Source organism: Ischnura elegans, chromosome 7 (genome assembly GCF_921293095.1).
Source record: "Ischnura elegans chromosome 7, ioIscEleg1.1, whole genome shotgun sequence".
Taxonomy (NCBI): domain Eukaryota; kingdom Metazoa; phylum Arthropoda; class Insecta; order Odonata; family Coenagrionidae; genus Ischnura; species Ischnura elegans.
Genome location: NC_060252.1, coordinates 27,450,771 through 27,475,607, shown reverse-complemented (window position 1 = coordinate 27,475,607; position 24,837 = coordinate 27,450,771). Strand labels below are relative to the sequence as shown.

General features: G+C 40.3%; 1 protein-coding gene across 11 annotated transcripts in view; it reads right to left on the bottom strand.

Moving 5' to 3' along the window:
- Nucleotides 1–24,837, bottom strand: part of LOC124162952 (transcriptional enhancer factor TEF-1) — a 796,250-nt gene that overhangs the window by 197,242 nt on the left and 574,171 nt on the right. For all 11 annotated transcript variants that reach the window (XM_046539727.1, XM_046539722.1, XM_046539723.1 and 8 more), the window contains 2 exons: nucleotides 9,417–9,559; nucleotides 8,481–8,619 (listed from right to left, as the gene is read on the bottom strand). In XM_046539727.1, the coding sequence (XP_046395683.1) occupies nucleotides 8,481–8,619; nucleotides 9,417–9,559 (282 nt within the window). The remainder of the gene's footprint in view (nucleotides 1–8,480; nucleotides 8,620–9,416; nucleotides 9,560–24,837) is intronic.

The following is a 24,837-nucleotide window of genomic DNA, read 5'->3' as shown; positions in this document are numbered from 1 at the left end:
TTAAAAGGCATGAAGACACTCTTGTCGAGTTTGTTTGCTGGTATGACTAATTCAGTGATAGAGGGAGCCTTTAAAGATATAAAAAGAGTTCCACGTCACAGAGGATCTTCTTTATCTGAAGGAAAGGCATGGCGATTTATCAGTCATCCTTGTCACACTTGTGCAGTTCGCGTTAGAGAATGCAAGGAATTTCATAACTGAGACGGAGGTGAATCAAATGAAGAAAACGGATTGAAATACTTAATGATATCTCCCTGTTGATCTGCATCATTTCATTTTCTGCATCACCGTAATCGAATAAGTCCATGACGAATAGATCTAAATACATAGTTTGTTATTCAACAAGTGAGTAGAGATTTTTCGGTATAAAATATAAGACGGAAACCAAAACAGCTACGTTACAGTCAGAAATCACATAAAAAAAGACGGGATAGAATTTATCAAGGCCAAAAACAAATAAGCGTAACTAATGCTAAGGAAGCGCTCTCAACACATGACATCATGTTGAATGTGAATTTCAGAAAATCTCGCAGCATGAAAGATTAAGGCAAAAAATATATTACACGAGGAATAAGATGTCAATAGTCACCAGAAGCTAGAGACCTTATATTAATAGTTACCACCAGGCAAATAGCCAACTCGTAACATGTATGATATAGCAATAATATTTCCTACGGGTCAAAGTAACTCACTAGATTCCCTAGATGCGTAAATTACCAGCTCCTTACCGTAACCCGGAGTTTCTTGATCTCCAACCGTGAGCATGTTAACATCCCCTTTTTGGGGAGGAAAATTACGGCGATAAACAAATGGATCCTGCGATGAAAATAATAAGCAACGGTAGCGAAGGAAACGCCACGCCATTATACCTGTGTGATGAAAACGCGTGCGCCCAAGGGCGAGAAAGAAGATACCAAGCGGAAAACGCGCCCGACAATAAAAATTACGACAATAATTTAATTAACTACATCTCATATGAGACGAAAACCTGGGCTTAAGGAGGAGAGCGGGGAGGATATTACGAAGCAAAATGAGAAACGAGGGAAGTATGAGACTCGGAAGGGCTCCGGTGAGAAAATGGGAGGGAAAAGAGAATTCCGTGTGATATCCCAGCAGGTACTCTAAAATGATCCTAGACATGCGATAGTAAGAAAGGCCGGATTGCAAAAAAAATCTCATCAACCGATATTTTCATTTAAGGACGTAGGTTCGCGACAGCGCGATTAAAAGCAAATCCATTTCGCACATGCCATTAAAAAAGCTGTAATAACATACGACATTCATCGCGGCTAAAGGCATAAATCAGGGTACAGATAATGTGGACAAACTTATCCTTATAATTTTTAATAATAATAAATAAATCTAATCCTTATATTTAATCAGAATTTTTACAGTTATTTGAGCCATTTCAATTACACAATTAATTTTCCCGCTGTGATCTGATAACGTCATTTCCGAGAAGAAACCGAACGATAATGCATACATAATTCCTGGAATGAATGAAACCATTGACGAATTCATTTACCGGTTATAATGCATTCATTACACGAACTCTCATTAAAATATATGGCGACGGTTTTGAAAAAAAAAAAAACTTTTCAATTTAAGCAACCGTTTTTAGAGAACCAAAACCCATTGATTTTTATCGTACAAAGCCGGATAAAAAATGGTTTACGAAAGTATGAACTATGGTGGTGTTGAGTAAGCTTAAAAATAAATTTCCTTTCATTTCCGGTCTACTTCATCGACCGAGTAGATTCTGAGATCTGGCACCTCAGCTTTCTGCAAGGACAATCATCACTTACTGATCAACTACTCAGTATCAATCCACAGATACAACACAATTCAAATCCCGCGGCATATTCAAGCCAAGAATGTGGGAAGGAAAGAGAAGAAGGGCTTTGCCGAGGGAGAGAGTAGCGAGGTGGCGGGGGAGGAGGTGACACTCGAGGTTGAGGCGACTCCGAGAAGAGGCACACGGATTCGCATGCGAAATTACATCCCACCCGCCGGAGTCCGCGGAGTGAATATTTAGGAGATTAAAATGACAATAACCGGCGCATTCCTCGCTTGACGTCTCCCACCCCATCCTAGCACCCTTCCCTTCACCCAGAGATAAGCAAACGAAATGACGCGAGCGGTGGGAGGGAATACCAATTACAGGGAGAAGGCGCAGGGGGTGTCTCCATATTTCCCTCATCCTCTCACGCCCCGAAGCTCAATCTCGCGAACGTAACCCTCTCGCTATCACCTAAACATTCGAGACACTGCGCGAGCCTTATGAAGGATATCTATCTACTCGAGGAATATTGGCCATTACCGTGCGTTTAACTCGTAATGGTAAGAAACAGAGCTTTTTCATCATTCTTCCTAGGCAGCTAGTATTATTCCGCATTAGTGGCATTCCGCGCCTCGTCGGACGGCAAAAACCCTTCATTTCTGCGATTTCGAAAAAACTCGGTAACATGACACATTGTGGGTGGAAATATAACAATACAATTTCTGGTTTCAGAAGTTAACTGGTTCATGCGTAACAACAGGTAAAATTTGCAGAGCTATTCGAGCATGGGTACACAAAATCTATCATATTCGACTTGATATTAAATATAATTACAAGTGCAAAGCAATTTTTGATCTTTTAAGACGTCATAAACTTATCGAGAAACTTCCTGATTTTTTAATTTTAAATCGATTAGCAGGGGGATGAATGCAGACGAATGTCTTACTTGATAAAAATCAATGTCCCCATTAATCTATCAAATTTATGAGCTAATTTATTTCCTATTCACACTTAGTTGTTATTTCGGCTATCTTGATAGCTGCATGTTTGTCTGGTATTTGATAAAATATTATTCTCGTTTTCCGTTTTTACCATGTACTTATTCACATTTTTCCTGTTGTGGCATGTAATCGTTTTTACTGCTCTACGAGACTTTGCCACAGGGAAAAACAACTTCTTTCTTATTCAATTTTTAAATCGGTAATAAAGATGCGAAAGTGACTCCTAGGGAGACAAAATACAACACGTCGAATGATTTCAATTAGCACAAACTGGTTAGGAATCTTTTACAATAAAACGCTGATATAAAGGCGAGGAAGCATTAGGAGGTAATCATTAATACAGTAATCTTCCCTTCATTGCCATGCGACTCTCTTTTCCTAAAGATTACGGGTGGCACGCACAAGACTCGGCTTCGACGATGGAAATTAGCGCCGACGAAAGATACTCAACTACCAAGTAGCAACACGTAGCTTTTACAATAAAACATTGATATCCTTCTCAGTTCTCAGACATGTACCGTCATATTTTGTCCGAATTTCATGTTTTCTGGTCAATTAGATGTTAATAAACAACAGTAGCGATTTATGTGCTTCTGTATGATGCTATCATCTATCAGGTAGCACTGAAAAAGTTTCAATAACAACATTTCACTTAGACAAGCGGTAAAAACTTCAATCGTCGATGTATTACATTGTATTGTACAATGCGCCAGGACCGAGGAGGATGAACAGGTGAGGAAGCATTAGGAGACAGTCATTAATACAGCACTAGGGGGGGGGGCAAAGCCCCCGCGGACCCTCCTCCACCCCCCTAGGTTATAGGCTCGTAGCCTTTTTCCTAGGGGCCGCTTTTTCAGCCTTTATATGGATTTCAAATGCCGACTCACTCGTCTGCGCTTTGCGCATTGTGATTCAATTTTGCCCCGGCTTTCGCCGGGCTAGTGTCCCCCTCACCTCCCGCGAGCTGCGGCCTTATAGTACATACTACTCATATATACTCATTAATACAGCAGTGGTCCTTCATTGCCACGCGACTATCTTTTCCTCGAGGTTAGGTTGGCACGCACAAGCGTCGGCTTCGACGGTGGAAATTAGTGCCGACGAATGACACTCGACTGAAGACCAATCATCACATTCAAATCCAAGGCGGTCTCCTCGAGCACTCAAGAGAGAGAGAGAGAGAGGTAGGGAGGCGACTGAAATGGATAGAGGGGGACTTGGGAATCGTCCGGGTGAAATTCCTGTCATTTCGGGTCCCAATAGAGCGCCGAGTGCATTCGCGAGGGGGGGAAGGATTGGTGAGCATGAATAATTCATGGCGAGAGAGGGATTTCGGGCGCATTTGCACCCATTCCGTCGCCGACGCGGCCCGATGCCTATCGCGGCTTTGATTGCACGAATCCATGCGCCGGCGAAAACACTAACCCCGACACAGCCAGCCGTCTCTCTCTCTCTTTGCCGCGCAACTCGTTCCCACCCAATTTAATATACCGCACGCAGGATCAATTAAACAAAAAGAAGATTCCACGTCATTAAAGCAGCTACTTTACGAATCCGATGAACAATACACGACGGAAAATTGATTTTTTTTTTCAAATAAGGTTACTCACGCTTCCATCCGGATTTTATCTCTCCATTCGGCCGACGTTTTGGAAACCGAGCCACGTTCCTTCATCAGGGCTGATGGCGAAAGGATGAAGTAGGCCTGCTTTTATACTGTTTATCAGGTGTTAGGGGTTACGAAATTGGCCGGGAATCAACCATCCAAATTCTCCAAAAGGCCTGTTTCCACGCATTGTTGAGTGAATACCCGGCGTCGCTGTTGAGGATGCTCCTTGAAAGTTGGGTCTCGATGGATTATAATACGGATATTTAGTGTCAAAAGTATAGAGAGAGATAATGCGGAGAGAATCCCAAACAGATTTTGTTGATTTTATTCGTTTTATTTATCAATGACTACAGTAGTCCAGCGAACTTATAACATCAACTCCCTAGCAACTATAGAGGTGGCATTTCCAAGTAGGCTTCCGCGGAGATTATGATGATATTTGGTGATTTTTCCGGGTATTCTTCCGCGTTTATCCATTTTGTAGGACAATATTTCGCCAACGTTCCAGCTGGCTTCCTCAGGTCCACTGAAGTGTCGATGCAGAAAGTTGTTCATCTTATTTACACCCCGTTTGCCGCCTTTTTTGTGGAGGTGTGCCCTGATAGGTCAGGATCTTTGAAAACCCTTTGAAGGCCCTCGCCAGCACGTGGAAAAGTCTTCAAAGATCCTGAGCTGACGTAAGTACGATAAGATCAAACGGATCAGGAGATACAGAATCGATAGTTCAGGGCGTACCGAGGCGGAGACCATTCATATTGGAATGAAAATCATAATTTAATACTTCCACAATCCAATAATACGAAGCAGTATATGTAGCTATGGGTCACTAAAAGAAATTTATGGTAGCGAAAAAATGAAAAAAAAAAGTTTCGAGAGATCATAGTGCGTTCACGAAGGCACAAAATATATTTCCGATTACGATAAATTTCAAATGAAAACGTGCCATCGGACTAGCATTCCACAGGTTGCATGGCCGTATCCAATAAACGAAATGCATCAGAGCAAAAGAATCGGATTTATTGGAGGGAGAATAAGGGACCGAAATTCAATATCGCGCTCCGAGTACGAAACAAATCAAAATTCTTCTGAAAAAACCTGCGATGTATATTTGAACGATTTGTCGGATATTTGGACTAAATATAATAGCTTATCAATTCCGCGAAAACAGAATGCTACATTATTTGAAACGAAAGAGCCGATGTTAGTATGAATAGGCAAAAGAAAAATAAATTGCAATGAAATAAACAATTATAAGGTGTCCAAAATAAATTAAATCAACAGGAAGAAATAAAAATTTTAAAATTCCCCGCAGTGCAATTTTCCGATCGTCACATTGCGGTAACTGGATCTCCATATATGATTTTGTGACAATCACACGCCCATAGCAAACAGTTGTATGATAATACCAATATCTACAAAAAAAAGGGTTCGGAATGTAAAGGTGAATGCAATTTTACTGCTAGGGGTATTCTAATTAAACTCCAACAAACCAATTCCAGGAATGCAGAAGTTCTGCTCACATGTTAAGTGAATACCTCTTTCATCGGGGAGGTCTATTATTTATTGAAATACGTGGTATAGATTCGATGCTTGCAGATTTGTTGACGAATGTAAATTCATGAGACAGATGCCTGCAATTAAACCGATTTCAGCGCCATTTCTACGAAAAAAAAACAAAACATTTACATAATGTACCACTCCTTTCTATAACTCAACATTCATGGGTCACTCAACTGGGTGATTCAAGCGGTAAGTTGATTTGGATTGGTGAGGGTACAATTCACACTAGACTTAGCCACAGGTAAAAACATTTCATTCATCAAGTGTAAGGGTGCCAGTTCTTTTCAAGAGCATGGTTGAGTCGGAAGAAGTATGACGTTCGTAGTACAGAAAACGGTGATTATGACTCGACGCCCATTAAGATCAATGCTCCTTCAGGCAAGTGTTTCCTATGAGAACTAAAAGGACGAGTGACACAGTCGCAAACGCAGAATCAGCTGCACACGAGTATCCGAATCAGCACCGAAATAAAAATAACCGAAGGACAAAAACAGAAGCGCAGACCATAGCGAGAGGTGTTCATTGTAGCTTTCAACGGAGAGAAGACTGGATGAGCAACGTAATGCGTTTTTTTTGCCTATCTTTCGGTTATTTCACCTCTGGAAAGACATTTAGCATGAAATGCGATTCTACACGGAACTATGAACTTAATAACCACAATTTTCAAACATCTACTGGATTATAACTGATGATGGGTAGGCACGGTACTCGATTTTAATGATTGAGAATGGATAGGCACTCTTGTGAACATTCAAACGAAGCGGCTGTTAATCGACTATGACTCTTTTCACAACAAACGAGTACCAACAATATTCAAAAACACTTTTGGAGTATTAAATTATTATATTAATAGAAGGCACCTATTTAATTGTTTATACATGGCGAGATTACCTGTAACCACTTGTATACTTGTATATTGATATTTTTATTGATTATTTGATACTATTCACAGCGAAAACGTAAAATTTAGACTAAACAAGACATCCTAAAACGCGATAAAAACAAACTCAACCTCATTATTAAATTAATTACCACTCTGAAAATTCTTAATCCCAGCAAAAAGTATGATTAAAAAAAAAATTAATACCGGTTAAATAACCATTTAGCATTTTATTCCTGATAATTTATCAGTTACATAAGAACTGAATGATTAACATGGTAAAACAGTGCAATCGCATAGATCGAATTCCAGCCTTAAACCATTACTCTTTACGATACGTGGGACTTTGAGCGAAAACAAGATATTCATTCCAAAGGGTTATTAAGTCAGGAAAAGCAGTTATTCAAGAATATCTTGAGTTCTGCGACTTCATGCGATGCAATGAGCTGAGGTCGAATTTAGACACACGGAAGGACAAAACCCTTGGAACATATCTGACCTCACCCACTATTTTGTCTTTTACCTTCCACCCAGGGATACTTGACGTGTCACCCCATGTCCTCAGACTGCAGAGAACTACCACTTCTGCTGAAAAAAATATACGTCCCATCGGAAAAGTTTTCTGATCGGAAGAAGTATTTTTCATTTTGCGCCCCTTAAAGAACACACTAAGTCCACTCAAGCTGAATCTCGCCAGAACTCAAGACCTCTGACTTCCTCCACCAACTAGCACCCTTCATGCTCTGAAAAAGAACTCAATCTTTCTCCCAATGACTTTTACATGGGCCAATTGGGAGAATAAATAGCGGGGATTACCTTAACAACCGACTTGAGAAGGGCAAATAAGAAAAAAGTCTCTCGTAATGCGGCGACAGCGCAACTCACGGAACCGGAGAGTACAGCACTTCTCACTAAGGGTTAAGGTCGGTCGTTGGGAAACATCGCAAAAATATTAAACACTAACCGAAAAATTAAATAACAGATCTTCGGCGCTCGGAATAAAATTAACACGTATTGTTTGCTATCTATAACACTAACGCAAACTATTTGCCAACTTCAACACACGCTATATTAAAATCAGTGGAGTTATCTGTCATAACGCCTTGTCCGGATCTTTTATTACAGCACCCGTGTTATTCTTTATTCGGTGATATCATTCTCCGCGATTCACAATTTCAGTTAACAAAATAAAGAGGAAGAACTATTAAAAAATTGACTTTGACAATGCCCACCAAAGTAATATTATGCTGATTCATAATCGTCTGAACTTTACCCTAATTTTTCCCATAATTTAACCATGTTTCACGATAACTTTTTCAAAAACAAAGCCGCCACTGAACTTAGGGCGCTGCAATTTACTCTTAGCGCATTCTTCAGTCAATTTATTGTAATATTTCATTCATAAACTTACTAGAATAAGGATTCAGAGAATGTGCACTGGAATACGGTAGAACCACAAGGAGATTTTCTCATACAGAGATTACTATCTATTAGGTAGAGTAAATTTCAAATTCGGAAATCAGAGAGTTTGGCATTAAATACCATTAAAACTTAAAATATATTGCGAAAAGAGGTAGGTATTATAATTATAAATAAAATACTACGGCAAATATGAAAAGAAGACTGTGTTGATCAAAGTTCTGTACTCACCGTACATCTTCCCCTCGTCCGATAGGATGATTTTCCGGCGACCGCATGGTGGATATATCGCCAGCGCCTCTTGAAAGCTCTGTTCGATGTCCGGACTCCACACACCCTCGGCGTCCGACGCCGAGAGGTCTTTGTCGTCCTGTAACGAGGGACACTGATGTCAAGATGGCAAATATAAGCAGAGGAGGAAAGAAAGTGACACAGGCCTGGACAAATCCCTTCTTGTGCTCGAATTTCTGATCTTCGTCTTTTCTTAATTCAGAAATGATGGACAAGTTAAGGGAAAAACTTCCTTTTTCTGTCAGAAAAAATGTTTTTATCGCATTATCAGTATGATTTTAAATCGGACAGAAGTAAAACATGGGAAGCAGAAATTGGAAATCAATATTGCTAAGTCATGATCAACAGTGATCAATCTTAGATAACATCGATTCATGTCAATCTACCATTCATTAACTCCCAGTTTTTCGAAAGCGGTCACACGATTGAATCTTGCTTCAAAATTACCTCGGTACCAATAATTAATTAATAATGCACTATAGCTGAAAATAATGATGCATGAAATTAGACTTTTTAGCTGTATTATCATTTTTATACATTAGGAATTTATAAAATTTTTATTTATAATAAACTGCGAAAAAAATTAGTCGCATAAAAATCTTTTGTTCAGGAAGTGTGCACAATTATTTGCAGGAAAATAATTTCCACCCATTGCATCCTATTAGATAGATCTGTTAATTTAAAACTTAGCTTTCAAAATGCGATTAAATAATTTTCACAAATTTTCAGAAAAATATACGAGGGCACAATGAGTCAGCTGAGCTACATCAACACCAGAAAGACCCGACACTGGGGTCGTCGCTGACAAGCATGGTTTGGTTTGCTTGTAGAGCGGAATTGAAAATGAGCATGCATGGGCGTGGTCCCACTACTCACCTCGCCGACATCGAGGTGCTTGGAGTCGGAGCCCGAGCCATTGGTGTCCGCCGAGGCGGGGGCCGGGGGCGGGGGCGGCGGCGGCGGGCCGGCGCTCGACGGGGCCCACGGTGAGGAAATCTTGCCGGCTGCCAGCGGACTACCTGCAAAAGGGGAAGAGAAGATCATTAGAAAGGGAATCAGATCACAGAGAGATAACAGTAGGTGGCAATAAATGGAAAAAAACAAACAATCGATAGGTGCAAATTGGGTGGGGCAGCGTTTTCAGTGCACCAACACCAATAATATATGGTATGACGTCGGTGATGAAATTGATGCTGAGATCAATTGTCTAAATGTCTACACGGTGGAGAAAAGCTGTGCCGTGAAATTTTAATCGGCACATCTGATGCTATTAGGAAACAAAATTACTGATGATGCTTGGATCGAAAACGCACCATTTTTAAACTACAGAAACTTTTGAGCCATCACTCCTATAGGCCGCGAGTTTGCCCTATTGCCGGATGCCTTGGACAACTCATGACTTCGAATGCTTAGCATTCATTTTCCTTTGTCATTTGCCTCTGTTGGAGAATACAATATCTTCATAACTTGAAAGATTAAATTCCTTCTTATCTCAACTAGTAAGCAACGCACAACTAGGTAAGTAGTTTAGTAGAGACATATTCAGAATTGCTGTAACCAATTTTTACAAACATCTTGATACCTTATTTTTAAGGCCAAAACATTTATCGCATCATACATATTCTAAGCAATCTCGAATTAATGTTTCTAACTGTAGATTCTCTAAATCCATCGCATCAAGTCCGATCTTACTTTTTCCATACCGTATTTTGAACGGATTTTCATCTTTACCGTACAATCGCACGGTCAATATTCAAAAGACTTTCTCCTGAATGCCAAACTGTGTCACATGACCGTCAAGCATAACGATACAACATAAATAACGATCAGCTGGTCGTGATACCCCTTCACGCTATAGTTATCTGCCCAAATCACAGCGGTTGATGGCTTTATAATGATTTACGGGCGCAGATACACCGCAACCAGTCCAAGGATGGGGCTAAATGTGGCTAGCAAAAAAAAAGAAGCCGAAGTATAGAACTCTCGCGGATAGGTAATAAATATGAAAGAAAAAAATTGGGCAATCGTCCATGATGATGGAACAAAATGATTTGAATGCTTAGAAGGGGTGGAAGGGATCCTTCTTATCGGAGCGGAAAACGAAGGTTACCCAACACCTGCCCCGGCTCATTTCGAGATTTGTATTGGAAGGTCTCGGTTTTGAGACCGACACAGAATGATGATTTTCTTTTGGTGAGCATCATGGGTTAAAAAAGATATCATTGATTAATGTAATATTTGCAATGCGATGGTTCTCCGTAATAAAGCCTGGGTGGCCTACATTTATTTTCTTAATGCAACTAAGCATTTTTTAAAATTTTATGATAGCCATCAGAAACAAGTAACATAAAAAAACCATTGATTTAATCAAAAGGACGTCTCAAACTTTTGGTGAACTTCAGAGATAATATTTTAAGTCTCCGCAATGAAAGACGACTCACCGACCTTTTGACTTCGTGTGGAGTAACTAGCTAGATGAACAGAATGACAAACAATTTTGACACTGCGCACCCTTGTCATGCATTTTTATACAACAAAAAAAATCAATGCACTCTCTAATGAAAGTGACAATGGAGCACGCATTCAGAGCGTCAGCCCGTCGGCTGTATTGGAAAGGTGATGGTAAAGATATCCCAAAAATAAGTCACACTAGTGTTTACTTCACCGGGTGGGCAGTTACTTTCCCTAAACCACCTCACTATGTAAGGATTATGTTGTAGTTGTAAGTAATTGATGCGAATATACTTGCACCCCAATCAACCGTCATTTGTATAAATAAGATGGGCAACAGAACATTACGTACCATTAGTTTCTTTTTTCATCAACTCTTTCTAGCAGTTGCAAAAGTTCCATTTATCACCTCTTTACCAGTGTATAATGGCATAGGGCACGTAGATAAAGAGTGCATAATTTATGCGACGATAACATCGTACGATTTATGATAAAGTAGCGTTTTCCATTGGGTAACCAAATCCATGCTAATTGAAGAATTTACCAAAAGGAAGAGAAGATTTCGTTATTCTCTATTTTCATTTTACCACAAAAGCACCATCCAGAAAGTTTAACGCCCATATTTCACTGATTATTCGCCTTTTATATTCGCCAGCCCTACCATCGAGATCTACACGAATGAGAGTTATTGCAGTTTAGAACCATCCATCCCTGAGGATAGATATGACGGTGGACACTGGCGGTGAATAAATGAGTGACACCACTACGGTGATGGATGAACCACCTTCACCCACTAACAAATAAAGTCAAAGGACTTGATCGAAATCCACTACGACGAAATAACTAGTGGCTCTCCCTCAAATTTACGCGAATCTCAGAAACTTAAAATGAGTTTCTCTCCCATTTCCCGCAGCGAACCCAAAAAAGAGCAGGCCACCCTCACGGCCCAGCGTATAAGTTTTACGAGAGCACTACCACGGATCCTCCAATGGAGTCCATTCCTCATCCCACGACGGAACAACAAAGCGAGGAAAATAACGTTTGCGGGAGTCATATAAAGGGAACGACCGCATTTATGTATTCCCGAAGCAAGAGCAGCCGCCACAGCGCACACAAACGCCATTCAATATTGTGGATGGGATAAAAAATATTTAGTTAAGGCTATTAAACTCGTCCTACTCATTTCAGAATGCATTCACGGATTTCCGACGACGTCAACGCACTGCTTATGAAGAGGGCGCCTCTTTTCTGCCCGCACGGAAGTATTTTGTCCTTTTTCCGCTAACTATTTCACATTTAAAACTTAGGCGATCACAATGACATTTTGACGGCATAAAGAGTAAACTATAGTCAACCGTTACCTGTGCCTTAAAATTATTACCTTCTAGAAAATACTGAGGGAAATTTTCCACAAAAATATGCAGGTGAAAGGTGCTTCTCCATAAATCCAAAAAACAATAAGATTCCTCACCCATCCCTTACGGCGCAAACGACCTAATCTGCTGGTGGGCTCCTCAAAATAAAGCAATATTTAACACTCCAAGATTCAAATTAAACATTGTTTCGGATAAGTGGTAGTAGGACTCACCTCAAACTAGCCATAGCGTTAGTGTATTTTACACATTTAGGGTAGCGGGCAATGATCGATATGTACCTAACTTTTTTGGCATGACCTAAATTTGCTATGAAAGCCGACTTCGGCCTAAGTAATGTCGTAAGTAGCGGAATGAATTGTGCATGCTTAGTGCACCCTTAGGGTGGCTCGCAAAAATCATGACCATTGGCGGTTGAAGGTGGCAACCGCTGAAAAGAAGTCGAATTGACACTACTTATAATTGAAAAAATGTTCGGTTCCCGGGAAAAGTGGCCACTTATGGAGGTGTCCGCTGTATACAGGTGACCGTTCGGGCAGCTTTTACGGCATGCGAAAAGGAACGACATTTTTAATTTTAAATCACACTCGCACGATGCGGTCGCGAGGGAAGAAGGATCTTGGCCAACCATTCAAACTACCGGCAAACCTCAGCGACCGCCACTCTCCGATAGAAGGTGCGGGAGATATAGGGAAGGGGGGGACGCGAAGAAAAGGTGTAGCGAAAGGAGGAGAGGGGGTGACATAAAAGAAGCGGAGAAGCCATTCCCTCCCTCCACCACCAATATATATATACGTGCCCCCCTCACCGCTTCCCCCCCCCCCTCGCTATTCCCCCCCGCTCCCAGGAGAGTGACTGACTAAGAGGAAAGAGAGTCAACGAACTCCACCCAACAGAAACCCTCCCCCTCCCAATGCCCCCTCTCCGATTCTCTTCACACTGTACACGGCGTCGTCACCTCTTTCCTTGAGAAGAACGTGGATGGGTCTCCGGGCGAGTCAGGCACGTCACGGGGTGGACCGGAAGGGACAGCGAAGGCACGCACGCACGCGGGAGTGAAATGCATACAGAGGGGACTTGAAAAACCAACGCGGAGGGGAGGGGAATTCACCCATGGTCAACGATCGAGACCACCTTGAGAAAGATTCGAGATATGCGGTCTTTCAAACTGATCCCAAAAGGCAACACGGTTCATTAACTCGGAATCAGGTTGGTGTGGTGGCTCGAGCTTTGGCTTCCCACCCAGTCGGTCCGGGTTTTTAATCCCAGCGGTGGCTCAGATTTATCACAGACTGGTCTCAGAACCCGGCTTGAGAGCTTTGTGGAGGAAATTTCCATTATATCACTACGTCCATCGGGTAAGACGTAAAACCGGGCTCCCCTTGGCGCCTTTCGTCAAGACCAGGATAATGATGACGCCGGGTTTCTCTCCATAGAGACTTATAAATCGTGTGAGTTGCAGTTAGTTAAAATCAATCTTCTCGTTTTATTGAATCCAACGGCTATTGTGGATTTTGATGGACTCCGTCGTATTTCGTGTCGCATAGAAAGAGCTCTTCAGCTACCATTCCCTCACGGCGCCAATAGCCTCAGCTGTCGGTCGCCTCCTCCAAATACCATAACGCAGCAGTTCATTAATTTTGTAAATTGATCATTATTATTTCAAGCTATCTACCTTAACTTTGCAAGGTGCATTACGCGAATCACCTCGCTTGTCCTCCTCCCAAATTGAACCTCCCTCATTTATTCCCATTCATTCTATCCATACATGCCGTTTTCTTTTCCCTCTACCTCGCTTACCGATCATTTCCCTGACGCTACGAAGGTAGAAAGGATAGCGCGCTCCAATTAATCCTAGAGTTGCACTGGAGGGAGTAGTTCTCAATTACTCCTGGTAGAGCACCCATGCTAGATATGTCGATGGGTAGGAGCCAGACCAAAGATAGTCCACGAGATGGTTTCACAAAATAGATGGTCAGAAGACCATAACATCGAACTCTGTATAGGTCCAATGCCATTATTTCACTGTTCTTGAGATTGACTAGATACAAATCACCATTCAGTCAGTGATAGGTATCAAAGTCACGTCCTTATAAGGCAAGAGAGCAACCAGAAATTTACTACAGATGAGGCTAAACCTGATATAAATAACAAAAAAAACAGCATCCGCTGGTAGCAGACATTTAAATTAAATACATTTCAAAGACACACACACTACACTATAAATTATGTGATCAAAAGTATATCGATTTATAAAGGCGGTAGCTGTGACTTAATGTGAGTATGATTATCGAAGTAACTCGGTATAAAGTTGAGGGGCATACAATATTTTTGGAAACCGCGAAAAATTTTCCCGGGAGATGAAGCTCCAATAATAACATCATCCCTGTTGCCCTGCCTTAGTGGCATCTCGAAGGAAAGTGACAAGAAAATTTCAGCCATACCACATCAACAGTTGGTAAGAGTGGCCATTGGACGGATAGAGGGGGCTTGGCGGGCAATCGGAGAAGGTGAAGGAGAAAAAGAACGTGATAAATCTGTGCTGGCTGGTCGGACAGCAGAGCCGGAAAGGGAGGGAGGGGCTGCATGAATAATTTCTTCCAGGCGAGACGCTACAAAGGGACAACGAAGGAGAACCAGCTCAATGCAGAACTCTTCTAACGGTGACACCATATCGCTTGGAAATGGGTACTGGGAAAGGTAAACGGCCCGCCCAAACGTCTTCACTTACTTAACGGTGAGCCAACAGCTTAATCGATTGGTGTCTGTATTGCCAAGACATCAGTCACAAACTGCACAATACAGCTAACAATGGCTCACACGAATCTTCAAATCTAATTCTGCTGCGGAAAGAAGAAACCCATTCCTGACAATTTCTTCCTACAGATATCCAATGTACTTTAATGAAAAAGGTAAAGCCGGCTTAACGTCAAATTTAACCCATTAGGTGATCATCTTTATGATTACTACCATTATAAATAAACAATAATTGGGAAAATACATTTTACTACGACCACAATCATGGCCTGCACGTCATTCACACGAATTTGAAAATAAATCCACAGAGGGGAAGAGACTATTAACATATTATATTATTATCAAGAGATTATATGAATTAACTCATTGGACAAATCAATGAGAGTTTGAACCACCTCCATCCATCTAACTCCGAATGACAATGGAGTAACGAGAAGTGTTTTTTTCTCAATGTCATAGCGATGTAACACACTGACATTAAAACTACTAAGACCACACTCAACTAAGTATAAGCGTAAGGTTCCGATTTTCAAACCGTACGAATAGATCTATAAGCAAGAGTGGCCGGGAGGAACAGGATATGGAAGAAAGTGAGAAGAAGAGAGAAATAGAAAGAGGCTATGAAGAAGAAAGAGGAGGCGAGACTCACCACATGTTCATCTGCACTCCTCAGCACGCACGGAGCGTACGACTCTCCCAACCCTAACCTTCCGACGCCGTGACTTGGGTCTCGAAGCATGTCAGTGACTCCAGTTTATTTGTTTCGAATGATCGACTGCGAGCACGATGGAAGTATTTTACCCGCAATACGTTACACCACGCAGTTTCGGGTGGCATCAATTCGCGCAGTTCCTTTCTGTGCTGATGGTTTTACCGTACCGCTGCGCCAATGAACGAGCAATCTTGGGGCAGTTACTCCCTCTCCGACGATTATGGATATAAATGCCGTTATGCCGGGATAAGAAACAGATAATAAAATTTAGTTCACTACCTCGTAAGAAAATAATGAAAATCCAAAGAAGAAAATACGAAAAAATACTAACACAGCGCGAATATTAGGAACAGAGTGGAAGTTGTCATTCCTACAAGGTCAGCGCACTTATGACAGGAAGACCTAAAAACTACACAGCAGCAAGAGAAGGAGGTAGGATTTACATTGTTAATTCTCCATCTATGTTATTTTTAGAGTAATGATCTATTTATATGAGCGTTAATGAAAGCAATACTTAGGAATGATACAATTTTGAATCATTTGTCTCTAATGTGCAAGGAAGAATCATACAAAGAATTTAGGATTATAATTTCTTTAGTTTAAAAGGTCCGATAATGTAAATATGATAACATTAGTGTAAATACTTTTTGTTTAATTTTCTAATCGCAAGATCAAAGGCGTGAAATCTATGGCATTACGATAAGAAAAATTCCGTTTTACATGAAGCACTCAGGAGTAAGAACACTGATCCACCTCTGCCATATACCAAGAATGCCTGAAAGATTAGAGAAGGGTTTAAACAAACCGTTTCAAACACATGAATTAACACGAAATTTGCTAATTCCTCCGATTCTTCTCCAGCCTAAGAACGTACGTAATTGCATTGGATAGCATCCTGACAAACGTCTCAATAAATATGAGCCAAGTTTAATTAGGGCCTTGTCTGGAAACAATCTTAAACTACGACGACGAAGTCATTTCCCACAGTGCCCGGCTTGAAGCTCAAGTGAAAACCAGGCAAAGGGTTGAAGCACGATATCCGTTGGCAATACGTAACCGTTGTCCTTCGACTGCGTGCGAGGGAAGGGGACCCAGAGCGCCGTGACATAGCGATATCTCCGACTTCGATCCGACCAAATCTCCCTGGTGAAGGGGTTAGGTGTTGGAGACAAGCCCAGGAGGGTAAAATGAAGAAATAAACATGTTTTAACCGCCCGCTTAATATGCCGGCGACGGCGAGCATGGCGTGCGTATCGACGAGAATGCATACACATACATATTTTCATTTTGTCACCAACGGAAGTGATGTCAAACGCGCGCGGCTTGAGAATCGAAGGACCGCCGCTCATATACTCCCAATCACTCACGGAGTTGGCCCCGGCCCCGGCTGAAGAGCTCTTTCCATGCGACACGAAATACGAAGGAGTCCATCAAAATCCACAATAGCCGTTGGATTCAATAAAACGAGAAAATTGATTTTAACTAACTGCAACTCACACGGTTTATAAGCAGAACATGCATTTGATGCCGGTCTACTCCGGGAGGATATTAGTCCAAAAGTCACTGACTCAAATAAATTGCATTAAAACTTATTTTACATGATTATAATATAAATATGCAGTAATAAATAATTCACGAATAATAATGCATGCATATCCACAGCAATTCAATTGTACGTTCATAGTAAAACCATTTCTGAATCGCATCATCGCGAATACATCCCCCTCTTGGTTTAAAGTAAAAACAGTAATACTTAAAACAATTCTGTAATACCACTTGTGATTAAAAGACTATGTAAAGGCTGTCATACACAAGAGACGTAATTCCATAACGCAGAACTGCATGTTTTCTCAATCTGGCGTGCATGAACGGAAATAGAACAAGGACTATTTAGCATCTCGCATTCATGCATTTTCACATGCGTTCTAGCAATTCACCGCTTTTCACGACGCAATTTGAAATACACTCTCCCACACAAGTCGTATTTAGCCAGTACATGCCCCGAGTAAAACTGGCTCAGATCAATAAATTTATAAAATCTTAAATTCATTTCATTACTAAGGACTGAAGCAAAAATCTCATACAGGATGAAGAAAATTCTTCCACGATTGGCATCTCATGGGAAATCACTTCATAAATTCATGCAAGGCAGTGTGCTTTATCTTGTTCTAACGCAATGCTTCATGTGTTGCCTGGAATTTTAACTCATATTTAAAAAGATCCTTGCCATTCCGTTCTTCTCTTAGCATACAGAGAGATAGATGCGCATTAGTATTTGCAATGAGCTCATCTTCGGTATGGAATATCGAAAAGGTTCAGACCCCCCGACCCTATGGTCTTATAATGCTTTACCTTCAGCAAAAAATCACGCAATTGAACACCAATCATCCGTTAGACTGGTAGATACGCATAACCCATGGAGAAATATAGAGCCCGACAAACTTACAAAGTTCTACTTATCAGAATAAAAGGGTCCCACTTTCTTATGGCACGTGAACGTCGTGGGTCAAGGTCAAAATAAAAAAGTAATTCAAGAATCTATCACGACAGGAAACAATACCTTTCACTTCCATTAAACTAGGAAGAGTGAAATCTTACGAATGTAAACGAAATCAAATTAGGTTTCCAAGGTGATTGAGATCGCAGTCCCCAAATTGCGCACATTTACTTAGGAATTAGTTATTAAAAATCTGACCGACAATGAGCCCAATTCGCTCTTGAAGAAACATGAAGAATGCATGTAAATTTTGTGACAATCCTTTAAAAACATGTAAAATTTGGGTGCAAAATGATAAACTTTTCATCAGTCTTTCCCTCCAAACAGTATAATATATATTTAATGTGATGCTAGGTGCCCATCATGAGGACCGCCAAAAACAATCTCCGAGGAACACAAAATGCGCTTAACAGCTTCTTTCGAATTTCGGATGAGGCGTAATACCCACACTTTCAACCAATTTCGAGTAGCATAAGAGGACAAGCGAATGAAAAAAATAAACGGATAAACAGGGAGAGGAAATGGAACCGGTTCCATAAAAAACCAATTTGATGGCCCTTCAACGACTCATTTTTAGAATGGGGCTCGATTCGTTATTGGGCAAAGAGAACGTGTGACGCAAGATGCTAGTATTTCGGCCGTAAACAAGACCGCGCTATTTGGCAAGTTCGGTTCGGGCGAAAAAAAATCGCAATATACATCATGCCGTACTTTAAGGATATAAATTCGCGGTCACGCCTCGAGCGTTAAGCTTGGAAAAGGTCCAATCAATCGCAATTCTCTTAGTTCCCAATCACAGCAACGGAAGTAACATCCAAAAATAGGGATAGAATCAAAACAAGGTTTTCAATGAAGTTTCAGAAGAAAGTTTCAATGTGTTTCCAAGGTCTAAAGTCCTTGCAGCTCACTATAGAAAGCATATATTACACATTAAAACACTAGTATCAAATTCACTTTCGAAAATTAAATATTTAGGTAAATAATATGTTCTTGCAACGGGAATCTGTAATATATTCGAAAACATGAATGCTAGAAGGTGTTGCAAAGAATCAAACCTATGAAAAAAATTAATAGAATCTGTGTTAATATCGTCAATATTGCTAATACAGCTTTTGAACGATCAGCCAATCGCGCGCTTTATTAATTATCACAGCTCTATGCATAAGATTTTCATTTGATGCTTCATATAATTATTGAACATAAAAGAATAATATATATTTTATAAATTAAATCAATATGGCAGGTTTTCCTTTTCAAATTTCTTTCCTAATACGCACCACAGAACAAATATCAAGCTTTGCAATATCGAAAAATCGCAATCACTATGTAGCGGGGCAAAGAGAGGATTACAAATCAATAAAGGACAAAAAATGAACTTTATCAACCTATAAAGCTCCAATACCTGGATTCAAAAGCTGTGTTGATTGTCTTGCTTAGTGACTTTGAAGTGAAAGGCTACAAGTGACAGATTTTGAAGGAAGTTAAACGCTGCTAATAAAATAAAATGAAAGAGACATGGACGTAACCGGTGGAAACGCTTCAGAGGCGGTATTTGCCAAGCTAACGTCCTCCGCGCCTTGGAAGAACAGTTCCGTTTGACGCAGTATCAATACGCTAATTTAAGCAGTAAAATCCAGCTTCCACTGGACTTGCCATAGATTAGAAAGGTTCCAAATCTGTGAATGCCACATGTCCAACCTTGGGATTAAATGAAATTTGCGTACACTTATCACAAGACATCGAATAATGGTCTTCCTGGAGTCCCCCATTGTATTTGCATATACATCATTTGGTGATTCGCCAAGCGAAACGTGATATTCATTCCGACTACAGATTTTCGCCGTCATTACTCACATAAACCAGGACGACCACAAAATGAACGTGATCCTACACTTTTTTACCATTATAATGAATCTTAATAAGGTAAATCTCGAATTAATATCCCCACTCATTTCCTATTAATAAGATTTAAAATAAATGTCAAATTACACAAGCAAAATAAAAATACACTAGTTATTTCGATTTTAACGTAAGAAAAATTGGCAAAAATATTTTTACGGGGGTACAGCATTGAGTTGAGGAAATTAAACAGCATATAAACGCTATATATCACCTTTTATGCATTAGCCGATATAAAATATATATTCACGATTCAAACTGCTTATTACATTAATAATATCAACTTTACCTGGTAAACGACAAAGTAATGAAAGTTTCATGTTGAAATTTATGGAAACTTTTATAACTTTGACAAGCACAAAGAGCAAGTAAGATGCCATTACTGCCGACTTCTTCGTTGTATTTATACTCTTGAAATAAACTTTCGGTAATAGAGATCTATGAGTACTAAAACTGATCTTTTCAAGCAGAGGTATAAAGGTGAAAAAATATATAATTCTATGATCCATCTTATGAGATTGATTACAAGTAAATAAATTAATGGTGCAACATGCTGTAAGTAGAACTCGACCTTCACATCCAAGATACAAATGCATATTATCTCAATAAAATGCATCTCTATTCGATTTTGATTCTCATAAGTATATGTATTCGTGACAGACATTTTCTTTTCGCGCAATTAAAGCGACTACAAGTAATTTGAAATTATACCGTCAATTGGATTAAAACCGCCAACGCTAATCAAACTTAAGATTCATTTTTCCTGAAAATATTCTTCTAACACAGGAAAGTCTGACAATTGGTTCATCATCATCATCAGTGGTCAGCAATCCGTTACGGAACAAAAAAAGCCACAATTTTGATTCATATCGCACAAGTGATAATACAAGTTCCGAAATTTGAAGATATTTATATTTCTCTTCTCGGTTCACCTTTCGAAAAAACTGAAAATTGGCAACACAAGCTGAATTTCATTATGATATTAGGCGAATTCTAGAAAGGTCAGCTGCAATCTCATATAATGCCCATCACAACTCAAGTTTCGGCCTAAGAACAAAATTCTCACGCTGAATACCATGAAATAAAATTAACTAAATCATTTTCCCAATTTCTAATCCTACACAGAGCCTAAAACCAAATTATCTATGAAAAAAGCAAGAAGAACCAATGAACTGAAACAAGTTCCCTCTGAGAAAATGGCTGGGTGGTGGAACTGGTCCGGGTTCGAATCCCGGCTAAGTCAAACATTTTTTATGGCGAACTTCATCCTTGGGTGTATTTAAAATGCATTATTTAACCAATTTATTCTTGACAACGTAAAAGCAAGTAATTGCAATCGCAAGTTCAGGACTAAGATTTCTTTCGAAAGAAAACTACATTATCATGGAGAAGACGATAAAAAATATTGTTCATATGACGCATACGAATGCGTTAAGTATAGAAACTAGACAGACAATAGGCCACTGAGGAAAATAATTCAAATAAAACCAGAGTCACCACCGAGCAGTCGCCTGAGATTTGAAAACGGGGAAAAATAAAAGAATCAAAGCAGAGGGAAAAGGTGAGACGCCCCGGGGGAAATGTCTAATGTACATACTTGGCCAAAGTGGGGAGCAGCGAGATGGATCTAAATATAAAAATGATTCCTCCCGGGAATGAAAAATCGAGGCGCCGAATGACAGCAAGGAGAGGCGTTCGAGTAGGTCACGGCCATTTGGGACAACTACTTTCGCCGTCGCGGTAAAAGAGCGTGTAGCAGCGAAAACACCGCGGGAAGAAGGAATCAGTTTGTGCCAGGGAAGGAGGATATTAACGAACACAGCATGAGAAACACGCTCGTGGATCACGTATATATACCAAAAGCACCTTATTTTTCTCTTAAATAAAAGGTAAGTCTTAATCAACACGTAAACGTTAGGATTTGAGGGCTAGTAGGAGGATATGAAAAATGCCATGTTTCGTTCCCAAGAGGGGGGTTTGTTAATTTGTTAAGAGTCATGCGTGGGTCGTATTTATCCATTTACGAGTTTTCGTCTTCATAGTTCGAGTTGTAATCGTTAGAGAAAGGAATTCCTCCGGTAATTTTATTCATGGGCCCCAACAGTGGCGGATCCAGGATAGGGACAAGGGGGGGCTAAGCGGGGGTTAAAATTCCAGCAGTAGTTGGGGTCGGAAAGAAATTACCATTCCATCTAGTTTAACTTGGATACCCAAGGGGGGGGGGGGGCTATAGCCCCCTTAGTCCCCTCCATAGATCCGCCACTGGGCCCCAATATACAGCCTAAATCACATATAATTCTCATAATATTCACATATGTTTATCTCTAGGAGATTCCGAAATTTAAGTCCTTAACACCAGAGGCCCTGAGAGGATCATACTGCTCCACTTCTATTTATGCAACTTTTAGCTGCAACTGCACGGTAAATGCTGTCGTATTCAACGTCATTCAGTAAAATTTACATCACTTTCTAGGGCAATATTTTAAAGTGAAAAAAATGGTAGATTTTCCCATCCGTTCCCTACTGCGTCACTGTGATTTTGAAATTAGGATTACTCATGTCCTTGGTTGCAGGAGTAATGAGATAGCAGCAAATAAATGTCGGGTGCAAAATATAAAATGAAGATGACAGTACGACTTACATCCACTCATAGTTATTGCCGATGAGTAAAATCACTCCCATGTTCTCGCTCAATCGCCACCAATCTCCCATAAATATTATACAAGCATTCTACCGGTTAATAAATACTTTTCGAATACTTTTTCAGCCACTCCCATACTGAACATCCCCCTTCAATTGCAATTGGAAAGGCATTTCCTTTGACCTAATACGGCTATTCTCATCCCCTCCCTTTACGCGCTTACCTAGCATTCTTCCATCTAACACGGCTTTTCGCAGAATCTGTCCCCTCCATATCTCATCTAGTAGTCATATATCCTTGCCCATCATGCCTAGTACTTCGTCTTTCCTCTTCCTCCACTCACCGCAAACTCGCAGAATCACTATCCTGATTAACTTCATGACAACTTAGAAAATAAAGGCTTAAGCTGTTTCATCCGCGGATAATTAAATTCAAAATCGAGTCAAGGATTACGTCTTTCTTTCGCCTGAGGCGGCCAAAGGCCAAAGGTCGGAAACGTCTTCGTATTCCCGTTTTAGCCTTTTTCGCAACAAGGCAGTTACATCACTGCAATCACCGTTCCCACGTCTTTTCGAGAGGGTGGCGACGCGAGAGCCCGAGGGGGAAAAACCAGTGGCGTGGCTTGTCAGCCATCGGCGAGTAGGCGGGGTCACTTGCCCCGAAAGGGGGTATTTTCCCCAATAGCGGCTTCACTGCGTCCATTATTTTTAGGCGCGGTCAAAGGTGCGCAACAGAAATTAAGGTATACGTACTATGTACATCACAGCCTCTCTCGTTCACCACTTTCGACCATACGAAGGAATTCACCATCAAGGGGTGTGCCCAACAATCCCCCTTCTTAAATTAACCCCTGGGAAGAATGTGACCCGCCCGAATTTGCGAAACGGCGTCAGAACGGGTTGCTGTAAATGTTTCTTAACTTCAATCAAAATTGAAGTCTATATAAGGAAGACGATTCGAGAAGCGATGTTTTATGCCTTTTCAAAGAAAATGATTTCAAAATATGCTCTTCCAATTGTACTTAAATCGACCACGGTCACAATAGGTTTTCCGTGCTATAATTAGCATTTTAAAATCCGAATTTTTACACAGGCCCCTACAGTAGTACTTAACTACGCCAAGAAATATGTGGATTACTGCTCGAATATATACGACATTTAAAAAACTGATATAATATTGGTTACATCATAATTATCATGACAAAAATAAATTGAAGGCACGTCACCGAACTACTTCTGGAGTTATCAGCAAAAGGATGCTGTAAACGGAGTCAAACCCCGTTAATTGCATAAAAAATGTCCTATAGTCGGCTCATATTGTTGGAAGTAGTATTCATTAAAATTTAAGGAACGTATTCAAATAATCTGCTTCTAAACTTTGATTTTTAACCTCGATTTTCGCTGTCAATGAATGGTAAACTTATTTTTAATATCCTGTGTCAAAAATAGTTGTTTTGGATGACACAATTGAGAGCTACCTCTTCAATACAGCAAGGCAGATGTTGCAGCTTATCTTTATAATAAAACCAGCAGATAAAAACATCACAATACATCATTTCTCCAGCTTCAATCAAAGACACTGGCAGAGTCGAAAGAGAAATCAAAAGTCGAAATGCGGAACGGAAATGCCATTGGCCAAGCTGAACAGTCACGCTAGTGAGCGGAGAGTCATGGTGTTGAGGTGGTTGTCCTTCAAATTGGGTAAATGTCAATTCCTTTTATATATCCTAATTAAATAAAAGATGTAATATCCAGCATGCAGCCATGGAAACAAATTAAATCCCTTTTAATTTTTTTAAGCAAACTTCCGTTTACAATTATGTTTCTAAACGGAAAGATGCATTGAATGCAAGGAAAATAGATTTCATCAATCTTATAATAATTATGAAATCCATAAATGTAATTCACGGACAAATGCCTACAGAAGATATCTCAACGATAATAGTAAATTACCGCACCATTATCATT